We start from the raw sequence: 12,379 nt of genomic DNA on the forward strand, positions 1-12,379 counted from the left end.
AAAATTTCAAATTTAACTGTCAGATGGCGGGAAGTGACAGTTCTGCTGGTGAAGTTGAAATCAATTAATTCATAAAAATAAACTAAATGTCAAAAAAAATCCAATCAACAATCGAATACTGCACCAATACATTACTGATATATATGTATATAAATATATATATATGCTATGAATAATTGAAAATGGCCGTAAGCGAAATGTACACGTGTATAAAATAATGTAAACGTTTTTATTAAAGTTATAATTTAAGAATAATGACTACGATGAGGAACCTCGATCGTTCGATTAATTTTTGGTTCGACATTTTTTTACGCGGACTTCTGGCATTATTAATTGTGTGAGTTATTTTATTTATTTATTTATTGGAGTGATGTTTACTTATCTTTTATTTTTTTTAATTACCATTAATTGAGGAATATGTTTTAATATTTAACAGGACGTTGGAAAAAACAGAACCATTCAATCGAAAGATTCATGAGGATGAGCTGTGGCTTTACAAAAATCCTAAAACAGTTTCCTATGTGCCAGTAACTGTTCTATGGGTAAATTCACTTAATTACTTTGAATATTTATGTTAATAATAAGGAGTTATATTTGGATATTTATTTTTCAGCCAGTAGTGTTCATCGTTCCCATGGTAGTCATTTCAATATCATTCCTCATTAATAGAAACAAAATTGATTTTGCTCAAGGACTGTTGGCAGTAACTCTAGCTCTTGGATTAAATGGAGTATTGACAAATGTTATTAAAATAATTGTAGGTGAGTTGTAGTTCTCATTATCTATATATATATATTTTTTTCTTAATTAGTAGGAGTGGGCGAATAGTTAAAACTTAAGAATTATTCGTATCAAATCGAAACTCTCTGAATTAGTTGAAAATTCTCGAATTATTTAAGAATTTTCTGTTGATTGACTTAGAATTTTAATATTTTTTCCAATAATTCAAATTTTTGTCGGAGGTAAATAGAGCTCAGACACGAATCTATAAAAAAAATTATTTTTTGTTTATTTGAAGGTAATGCGCGTTTTCATCCCCCGACAAAAGATCCCCCGACAGAATATCTCCGGACATAATATCCCCGACAAAATATCTTTCGATATAGTTTTCACAATTTTCCAGAAAAACTAGCACCCAAATTAGTTGTAGAGAAATTTTGCTGGTAGGATATTTTGTCGGGGATATTATGTCCGGAGATATTTTGTCGGGGGATAAAAACGCGCGGAATCAATTTGAAATCTAAGCTCTACATATCAAATAAAAATTGAATATTTAAAAACTGATTCAAAATTTTCTCGATTTGAATCGAGTAATTAAAAAAGTTTCAGATAATTCGAAAATCGAGGAATAATTCGATTCAAACACGAATTCGCATGCCTCTAATAATTAAATTAACATAAAAATTTTAAATAATAATTTTTTTTGTGTGTAAATTTAAAGGTAGACCACGTCCAGATTACTTTTGGAGATGTTTCCCGGACGGTATTGCCAATTTAGAATTCAATTGTACAGGAGATTCGCATGAAATACGTGACGGAAAAAAATCATTTCCTAGTGGTCATTCGTCATGTAATTAATTTATTTATACAACCAATTAATTATTAATTTATAATTTTAATAATTTAATTAAATTTATTTTATTGCAGTTGCATTTACGAGTTTTGGATTTGTCGCATTTTATTTAGCAGGCAAACTCAAGACGTTCAGTTTGTCTGGTAAAAGTCATTCCTGGAAACTGTGCAGTTTTTTATTCCCACTAGGATTAGCATTATGTATCGCTCTAAGTCGCACGTGTGATTATCATCATCACTGGCAAGGTATAGACTCAGATAAGAAATTATTGACCTGAATAAAATTAAATCAAAATTAAAAAGTGATAATTATTTTTTTGTGTGCACAGATGTTGTTGTTGGATCGACAATTGGATTTATTATTTCATACATGTGTTATCGTCATTATTATCCATCACTGGATTCACACATGTGTCATAAACCCTACGCGGTGATAATTCAAGAAGGGGAAATAAAAAGTATTAAATCACCGCGTGAGGATCAAATAAAATGGATATAAATTTAACTGAGTACTTAAATGATACTGAAAGTAGAAGACAAAATTTTTTTAAATGCAGACAAATAATTTAACGAGTCCCGCGTATGCATTTTAAATTTTTAGTCTGCTACTTTCACTATCGTCTACTTGATCGAATTTAAAAAAAAATATATTATGTTTAAGTGCATTTAAATGTATATTAGAAGTAATAATTTATTTATTAAATTTAAAATAAAATTTTTGTATGTAAAATATATAAACTAAGAAGTAATCGACAGCCTTTTAGTACCCAAGTAACGCACGTGGCTTTATGACGTCTGATATCAGTTTTGAGGTTTTATTTTACCGATAAGGCACCAAAATTTATGTCACCGAAAAAATATTCACTTAAGAGACTCGACACGTGACGACAAAAAGTAAATTAATCTAAACAATTTTTTAATTAAAATGACTTTTTTAAGACAGGGAAAAAAATGATACTGAAGTTAGCAGACGTCTGACAATTTTTGAATTTTTTTAAAAACGATTAACTGTAAAAAAAAATATTTTGAAAAATTGCACCTATAGTTTATTAAATTTTTTACATGCGTATATTTTTTTTTTTTTGTAATTTATTTGTTGAAAAAAAAAAAATCAGAAAATTTGTAACTGTCTGCTAACTTCAGGATCGTGAAAAAAATTCAAATTTATGATGCTGAAGTTAGCAGACGTCTAATAATTTTTGGATTTTTTTTTAGACGATAAACCAGAAGAAAAAAAATATTTGAAAAAATTGCACCTGTAGTTTTTTAAATTTTCTACATGCGTATATTTTTAGTTTTTTTTTTCTTCAAATTTAATTATTCAAAAAAAAATCCAAAAATTTTGAATTGTCTGCTAACTTCAGGATTTCAAATTTTCTATGATTTCGAGGACTAACGTCTACACGTTTTATTTATTTAAGAAAACTTGACTTCAAGACAAAATAAATCTTATATCGAATGTCGACTACTATAATTACAGATAAAAATTAATAATTTAAAATTTCACTCAATTTTTCTACTGACAAATTTAAAAAAAAACTCAGAGCCGGGAAAGTTTTCAAAGGAACCAGCGAGCGCGCCGGCATTTGAGGTTTTCAAATAATCCCGCCAAGTGTCTAAAGCACCGAACGTCCTCTAGGCCCTCTGGTATTTAACAGAAAATATCTATTAACCTTTTTTCCAATTACACGTAAAGAATGACAAGAAAACAGAGAGGAGAGAACAGAGTAGAGTTGAGAGAAGCGAAGAGAAGAGAAGAGCGCAGAAAGCATCAATGTTTTTCGAAATGATTAGTTAGTTAGTCAGTTATGACGGTTATGACCAATAAAAACTCTTGGTGTGCTGACTCACATATACACAAACACACATATAAATACACATACATATATAGACTAAGTGAATTAAAATAATAATATATTTATTTGTTAAAATTGTACAGCCTTAGTAATATTCAAATATCCTTATAGATATTCGTCAAAGTCTGACAAATGGTAACATAGTTATTTAGTAACTTGTTGTGTGGTGAATTTCTACATCGAGACTTCCTGTTCATGGCGATGCTTCAGCGTCGTTCATCGTCTTAACAAAATCCACTCACCAGTGAAACAACTAAATTTTATTTTAATTTATTTAGTTTTATGTTAAGTTTGTTTGTTTTACTTTCCTCAAGTTTTTAATTTAAAAGTTTAACTGACTATTATTATTATTATTATTTAAATAATTTTTGGGGCGCACAGGCCGCCGAGGCAAGGGTGCAAAGACCCCGTGTTGGAAAATGATCAACATGGAGACGGATAAAATCCTCGATGAAACAAATACAAATAATCAGGTATATATATACAGTTTTTTATTTATGCACAGACATATTTTTTAAATGAATTTAGTAATTAAGCTGGCATGGGTTTGGCTTTAAAATTCATTATCATTTTTACGAGCAACATTTAATTCGTCTTTTATTTTACTTTTTTTCAGTCTCCTTTCTCTATCTTATCCATTTCCTTTCTCTTAACGGTCTCTTATTAATTTTTTTTATTGTCTGGGATTTTATTATATATATTACATATTTATGTGTAAATATTTGTATTAATTATGTAGAGGTTATGCATAATAAATATTTATCATAAATAAATAATATGTTTATAATAATATAGATATTTATTGATTTTATTGGACATTAATTTTGTATTGCGACATACATTCAATCATATATTTTATTTATCTAGTATATTTTATAATGACTTAATATTTTTAGTTGACATTAAAATTCATATTTATATTTTCGTCATAGTGAATAAATTTATGTGATTGTGCAAAAGAAAAGGCCGAAATACTTTTTTTTTCGTAATAACCATTTAATTTAAATATTTATCACAATTTTTATGATAATTAAATCGGCGGTAATTTTAAAAAATTCAAATGCGTCAAGACCCAGAAATTAATTACTTGCAATTAAACAATTTTGTTTTTTTAATCCGAGATATCGTTATAATTTTTACAAAAATTTATCCCCAAGTATTTTACTTTAAATATCAGTTATAAATATATATGTAGACTTTGTGTGAAATGAAAATTAAAAAATTTTAAAACTACGATCTTGAAGTCACAATTTTCAAATTTTTTTTCCAACAGCTAAATTACAAAAAAAAGAAAAACTAAAAAAGTGTACACGTAGAAAATTAAAAAAACTAAAGGTGGAATTTTCTTAAATATTTTTTTTTGTAATTTGACGTTTGTAAGAAAATCTAAAAGTTATAAGACGTCGGCTGAGTCCAGTATCATAAAAAAACTCCGTTATTTATTTATTTGTTTACTAAAATAAATAAGTATTGTATAAAAAATATATAATAATATAAAGTTTTGAGTTTGCGTGAATGAGTGAATCGAAATTATTGAACCGTATGTTCTTATAACAATTCACAAGCCTGATAGCGGCTGCTTTTCCTCCATAATAATCAATGCTTTTAGCAGAGTGTCCCTCTATCAAAGCGCGCCTGCCCATACGTTTAGTTTATATATACATATATACATATATATATAGTTACATTTAATTTAATTCCCTCAGACTTTTCCAATACTGGTTAAAGAGCTACAAGTAAACGACCAGAGCTTGACTGTTATGTTGTATCTCCACTCAGCCCCTCCCGATCGGCTCAAAGTCACGCTCGACGGTGGTTCGAAGTAGGGCAAATATCAAAACTGACAATTCTATGCCATGCTTTGTTTACACCTCATACTTTCCATGTTATTATTATTTTTAAATAAAATCTACAGGGTCTGAGACTGGGACCAGGGAACAGGTAATGAGAGTTGGGTTTATCGGAGAGTTGAGTAGGTCAATAATAAATGGTACAGTAAGTACTACAAATGTCTTAACGTCTGCAGTATTAAATGTATAAGAAATATATGTATGTATGTATATATATGTGCAAGAAAGAGCTGAGAAGTTGCTTCATGAGGTCAAGAACCGCGACTTGGTGTCGTAGGTATTACCGACTCTCTCTCTGTACGCTACACTACTCATTGTTGTATCCTCCAATAGCGACTTAATCTTGTCACGGTGGTCGGTGTCTCGATCTGAGTGATGGCTATTTGTCTGTCGTGACAACTTTTATTTAACAAAACAATTTTATTATTATCGAAAATATGTTAATTAGCGTTTATTTGTAAGCGTATTATTTATAAAAAAATAAAGATGATGATGATGATGATGATGATGATGAATAATATTATTTTTGATTTCAGTATCCGATGACGATATTGTACGATCCAAGTCGAAAGAAAGAGCCTTCGTCACAGACGATGAGTCTGACGAGTCAGTATACACAAGAGAGGGAAATGTGTATGAAATATTTTGAACGATGGAGTGAACCAGAGCAAGTTCATTTCGTTGAACAATTATTGGCACGAATGTGTCATTATCAGCATGGTCATATTAACACTTTCCTAAAACCGATGCTGCAGAGAGATTTCATTTCACTTTTACCCAGTAAGTTTTCCATTTATTTATTTATTTTAAATAAACAAAGTTTATAAATATTGACATTATTTTTTTTATCTACAGAAAAAGGTCTAGATCATGTGGCTGAAAGTATTTTGTCATATTTGGATGCTGATTCATTGTATGCCGCAGAGCTTGTGTGTAAAGAATGGTATCGAGTAATAAGTGAAGGAATGCTGTGGAAAAAATTAATTGAGCGCAAAGTACGAACTGATTCTGTTTGGCGCGGATTAGCTGAGAGACGAGGCTGGTAAGTATTTTATTTTACAAACTAAAGGGCTAATATTTAAATTTGAATTTAAATTTAAATTTGAATTACCACAGGATCCAACACTTATTCAAACCACGACCGGGCGAAAGTTATCGAGACCATGCATTTTATCGTAACTTGTTTCCTAACATAGTTAAGGACATCGAGAGTATTGACAACAACTGGAGAATGGGAAGACACAAACTACAAAAAATAAACTGTCGGAGTGAAAATTCTAAAGGCGTCTACTGTTTACAATACGACGACCAGAAAATCGTATCGGGTCTTCGCGATAACACCATCAAGATATGGGACAGAAATAACTTGCAGTGTATTAAAGTGTTAACTGGACACACAGGATCGGTCTTGTGTTTACAGTACGACGACAAAGCTATTATATCTGGTTCTTCCGACAGCACTGTCAGAGTCTGGGACGCGAATACTGGGGAAATGGTTAATACTCTGATCCATCACTGTGAGGCTGTACTGCATTTAAGATTTAATAATGGCATGATGGTTACCTGCTCAAAGGTAAGCTGCTCATTTATTCATAATTTAGTTGAGGCAAAAGACCCATTACCCTCTCGCTTTTCATTCGAGTGAAATTCAACCACTCAATATAAATTTAAGAATAATCTTGATAATTAATTTTTTAAATAAGCTCGAGTGTTCCCATAGTCGCTCACTAAAAGTTGTCATGTGCCATTACTCGGCTCTGCACTCGCTCAAAGACAATATCAATTGAACTATGATAAGTTTATTTATTTGGAGAATTTATAAAAAATATTAATTTGTTTTATGATATCATTTTTTTTAAGGGCATTCTCAGACAGTGCCCCCCACTTTTTAAAAATATGCAATAACTTTCAACTGTCATAACCGTATTAAAATTTTATTACTTAATTAAAAAAAAATTAAAACGTTAATTGAAAAAAGGACAACGTAGTCGTGATTTTGTTGAGATATAGAATTTAAAAAAAATTACTTACAATTGATATAAATTGGGAGTTAAACGAAATTTGTTGAATAAATTTTAGCCAACAAAGTTTAAAAATTCGAATTATAAAATTGACATGACGATTTTACTGAAATTTATTTAACGAATTTTGCTTAACTCCTAATTGATATCAAGTGTAAATAATTTTTTTTTTAATCTATACATCGGCGAAATTACGACTACGTTGTTCTTTTTTCAATTAATGCTTTAATTTTTTTTTAATTAATTGATAAAAATTGGATACGCTTATGACAGTTGAAAGTCATTGAAAATTTTTAAAAAGTGGGGGGCACTGTCTAAGAATGGCCTTAATTGATAAAATTTCGATACGCATGATAGTTGAGTCATTGCATATTTTTAAAAAGTAGAGACACTGCCTGAGAATCCGCTTAAAGTAAAAAATGTAAATAATTTAAATTTATAATAAATTAATCAGTTGAAGTGAGCGACTATTGGTACTGATGGGGTTTAGAGTCTTATTTTATAAATGATAAACAAGATAATAAAGATGATTGTTTGTTTAAAATTAGGACCGATCAATAGCCGTTTGGGACATGACATCACAAACAGAAATAGCATTACGCAGGGTTCTTGTTGGTCATCGTGCTGCCGTAAATGTTGTTGATTTTGATGAAAAATATATAGTGTCTGCGAGTGGTGATAGGACAATTAAAGTATGGAATACGTCGAGTTGTGAATTTGTGCGAACGTTGAATGGTCATAAACGTGGAATTGCGTGTTTGCAATATAGAGATCGTTTAGTGGTTAGTGGTAGCAGCGATAACACTATCAGATTGTGGGACGTTGAGTGCGGAGCATGTTTGCGTGTACTTGAAGGACATGAAGAGTTAGTACGGTGTATTAGATTTGACAGAAAGCACATTGTCAGCGGAGCTTATGACGGGTAATATTTCAATTAATATTTAATACCCGATCTGTATCATGATCGATATTTTTTTATTTATCTTCATTATTTTATTATAGAAAAATTAAAGTATGGGATCTCGTTGCTGCTCTTGACCCACGTGCTGTTGCTAGTACACTTTGTCTACGTACATTAGTGGTAAGATTTTAAAATATATATTTATTAATGACATAATTATGCAGTGAAATATAATTATTAAATTACTTTTAACAGGAGCATACAGGAAGAGTATTCCGTTTACAGTTTGATGAATTTCAAATAGTGTCGTCGTCACATGACGACACGATACTGATATGGGATTTCCTTAACTGTAATGGCTCAGATGCTGCTGGTAATACAAGTGCAAGTGCAGGTGCTTCAGCAATAGTTACTCCAACCGCTACAAATAATCAGTCTGATACTAGATCTCCTTCTCGTATGTATACTTCGTTTATATTTAATGATAAATTTTTAAAAATGTACGACTAAAGTTCTAATTATTGTCACTGCAACAAATTTATTTACAATAATTGGTACCCGATAATTAGATCTGTTGCCGGAAATGTCATTTACATGATTACTTAATTTATTAATTTTTTTTTTTTAGCGTTCGAGTGACGTACAAAAACCGATCTAATCCATTATTGTGATACAATTGTAAGTTTACTTATTAAATTGTTGGTAAAAAAAGTTTTTCATATCACCTGCATTGAAACTGTGAGTTTATGATGTCACCCACAGACACCCCCAAAAAAAGCCATCACCCCAGGTGTTGATGAGAAATTCAAACCAAATTTGTAGAGGAAAAAAATTCACATTAAAAAGTATAAAAAATATTTTTGTATCTAAGCTGAAAGACTTAGTACCCGATCAGGGAATTAGTACTCGAACACTCCATGAATTTGTATATCTATATTTAGTAAATATATGAATGATCGGGTACACGGAGAGAAAAATATCGCCAGAATGACTATCCAATGTATCCTCAAACGACGTATCGTCAGAATAACGATCCGTATACCTAATTTAGGAATACTCTCATATTAATTTAATAATCTATAGTATCGTTAAAATAAAGATACGTATTTGGGTTAGGTTAAGTATTCGTTTATTTAATTTAACAATACGACGAATAGCCTTTGTAACTATATGTAGTTTCGTTGATATAGGTATCTGTATCGCTAGCGTGAGGATCCGTATAGCTAAATTGGCTATACGTATCGTCGTTCTCGGTTGCCGGATGCCTAAGTACAGAGTTTGCGCAATAGTCATGTCAGCGATTCATAAAATGCCTAAAATAAGGATACGGATCGTCATTTTGATGATCCACTGTGAGAATACTCTGTATAGCTGAATTGGCTATACGGCGTATCGTTAAGTAAGATGACTATACAGCGTATAGCCAGAATAGCGATACGTATACTTAATCTGGCGATATTTTTCTCTCCGTGTACTAGTTCTCTGACCAGGTACTGGACCAGTTACCAAAAAAAATAACACGTACTAGATTTTTGAGATTTCGAAGCTTAAAAATACTGGATTTTTATGAGGATACGCCACTGAAGTAAAAAAAATGTGTACCTATAGCTGCTGCACTCATACCGTACAACCCCACGGGTGATGACTAGAGTCGGGATTTTTGCTTTGATTCAAAAATAACAATTAATAATTGATGTTGTCAAATTTTTGGTATAATGGCGGAAATATTGTTCGCACTAAAAAATTTTTTAAACAAAAGTTGTTCAAAATTTAATTTTATAAAAAAAATATCTCTTATAATTTTTTTATAGAGCTAATACGAAAGCCGTAATTTCAAAATTATAATTTTCATAATTATCAAAAATTTGAATCATTCATTATGAATCTTAATTTTGGAATTACGGTGAAAATATTGGTCGTATAAAAAAATCATAAGAGACATTTTTTTAAGAAAATTAAATTTCTTACAAGTTTTGTTCTATAACTTTTTTTAAAAGACCAATATTTTCGCCGTAATACCAAACATTCTAATCATTCATTCGAAATTAAGGCAAAAATCTTGTCCCTAGTGATGACTTTTTTATTTTGGAGGTTTGTAGGTAACATCATAGACTTTCAACTAAATTTGCACCAACTTTCGAGAATGTCTCCTATTTCGAAGTTCTCACTGGCTCCAGATATCAAAACTCAGTATCAATGCAGATAATATGAAAAATATAGTCATGGCACGGGATAAAACACGACTTCAGACCTCGGACAATGTCAGGGGCAGTCAATTTCACCCTCGTCTGAAAACGTCTTTTTATCCCTTGCCGCGTGATCTACTATTGAAATTTGGTTTTTTAAAAACATGTATTTATTTATTTTTAGATATGTGGTTAAAAAGTGAATTCAATGTGTTCGCGTTCGGATTTGTGAAAGTTAATATATAAAAAAAATGGAAAAATAAATATAAAAAGGTGCCCAAGAAACAAAGTTATCTCAATAAGAACAATAATTCACAATTAAAACCATAAATAACAGAGCTTTTTAAATACACGTGAGAATTTATTACAAGGACTATTTAACGGATTAATAAAATAGGTTTTTTCAATAAAATTATAAATAAATAAATAAATAAAATAATGAATGACTAAAACTATTAAAGTTAGCAGCGCGTGATTAACGCACAATATTTAGTAATAATTATTTAAATAAAACTTAAAATAAAGTAAACAATAATGAGTTAGTACATCCTATGGATGTAAATATTGTTGTCTCAGCGTCATTGTCATCTTGTACGCAATTATTTATAGAAATAGGCCATTTTCTACTCATGACAACAATGTTATCATCATCGTAATTTAAATTAACAGCAGCAAAAAGACTTGATATTTAATAAACGATAAAATAAATGGGCAATTTAATAACAAGAAAAATAAAAAGGTTTTTAAAACAAAGGTTGGATAAATAATAATAACAATAATAATAATAATAATAATATTAAATTACACTTAATTATTAATGTATTATAGTAAATTGCAGATTTTTTATGTAATTAATTTATAGCGTGAAAAAAAAAATGTTAAATGTCGTCGGGTGTTCGGAGTACTTATTCTATGTAAATGAAATTTCAATTATGAATGGATGTATGATTGTTCAGATGTCAAATTTGTTTTTTTTTTCTTTTTTTTCATGTTTATTTACTGGCATTTAAATGCTGTATTAAAATTATTCGCATGTAACATCCAAGTTCCGCTGATATCTTACATACTTTTTTTAATTATTAATTTAATAATTTAGTATCCCTATAAATATAAAGAAAATAATAATAATAAAACATATAAATATATATATAAATTCGCAATATATTTGTACAGCGTGTGACAATTAAAAATAGTTACTTTGATTTTTTACAACTAAGATTTAAAATAAATTTTTGTAATTACTGTAAATGCATGCAACAAAATTACCATTTACAGCTGTACAAATATAATAATTAAATTATTTAAAATTAAAATAAAACATTTTGTTAACCATGACAAGTGGTACCGATCTACTGTTCACGGAAAATTATAACTATTTTAATTATTATTATTTTTAGTACTGTCATGTCATTAAATCGAGGGTAACTTATACAGAAATTTAATATTTTTTCTTTCATGATTCATAAAACGAATTTAGATTTCAATTGTGGTTATAATTAATATAAAAAAAAAAAGTATAAAAAATTGTGCAATTTTAATCCGGCTAAAATTTATAAACTACTGCCTTTATTTATTATACAACGGAAATAAACGAATAATCGTAATAAAAAGTTAAATAAACAAATTTAAAATAATTAGTATTAAGTTAAAATTAATGTGTACTCTTTGAAATATAATAATAGTAAAAAATTTACATTATTATCTCTTTTTATTAATTTATTAGCAAAAAAACATTTCGCAATTACACTCTACCAGCTGGCTAATGTTTTTTTTTAATTACGCTTTGAATAAATTCATTGAAATTCAAATTTTTATTGATTACATTACAGGAACCAGGAATTATTATTTTTAGCATGACAGTAAAGTTGGCATGATACTGAAGTTAGCCGACGTCAAATAATTTTTAGATTTTTTTTTAAAATATAAATAATAAAAAAAAAATATTTTAAAAAATGGCACATATAGTTTTTTGAATTCTCTACATGTGCATTTT

General features: G+C 29.3%; 2 protein-coding genes across 4 annotated transcripts; both read left to right on the forward strand.

Annotated features, from left to right (window-relative positions):
- The first annotated feature begins 77 nt into the window (after positions 1-77).
- Positions 78-2,294, forward strand: LOC130677134 (phospholipid phosphatase 5). Its single transcript, XM_057483763.1, has 6 exons — positions 78-337; positions 437-542; positions 614-761; positions 1,442-1,570; positions 1,648-1,818; positions 1,902-2,294. The coding sequence occupies exons 1-6, from the start codon at positions 255-257 to the stop codon at positions 2,069-2,071; spliced, it is 807 nt and encodes a 268-aa protein (XP_057339746.1). The 5' UTR covers positions 78-254; the 3' UTR covers positions 2,072-2,294.
- A 1,021-nt stretch (positions 2,295-3,315) lies between these two features.
- LOC130677312 (beta-TrCP) lies at positions 3,316-10,645 on the forward strand. Of its 3 annotated transcripts, none has more exons than XM_057484021.1 (10): positions 3,316-3,468; positions 3,540-3,901; positions 5,815-6,058; positions 6,134-6,320; positions 6,395-6,851; positions 7,848-8,221; positions 8,302-8,380; positions 8,456-8,657; positions 8,829-8,878; positions 10,571-10,645. In XM_057484021.1, the coding sequence occupies exons 2-9, from the start codon at positions 3,848-3,850 to the stop codon at positions 8,837-8,839; spliced, it is 1,608 nt and encodes a 535-aa protein (XP_057340004.1). In that variant the 5' UTR covers positions 3,316-3,468; positions 3,540-3,847; the 3' UTR covers positions 8,840-8,878; positions 10,571-10,645. The 3 variants fall into 3 exon arrangements, with proteins under 3 accessions (XP_057340004.1, XP_057340005.1, XP_057340006.1); XM_057484022.1 differs by having other exon boundaries at positions 3,317-3,712; positions 3,809-3,901; XM_057484023.1 differs by lacking the exons at positions 3,316-3,468; positions 3,540-3,901 and adding an exon at positions 5,602-5,735.
- Positions 10,646-12,379: the final 1,734 nt, after the last annotated feature.

This window comes from Microplitis mediator, chromosome 11 (assembly GCF_029852145.1).
Source record: "Microplitis mediator isolate UGA2020A chromosome 11, iyMicMedi2.1, whole genome shotgun sequence".
NCBI classification, from domain to species: Eukaryota; Metazoa; Arthropoda; class Insecta; order Hymenoptera; family Braconidae; genus Microplitis; species Microplitis mediator.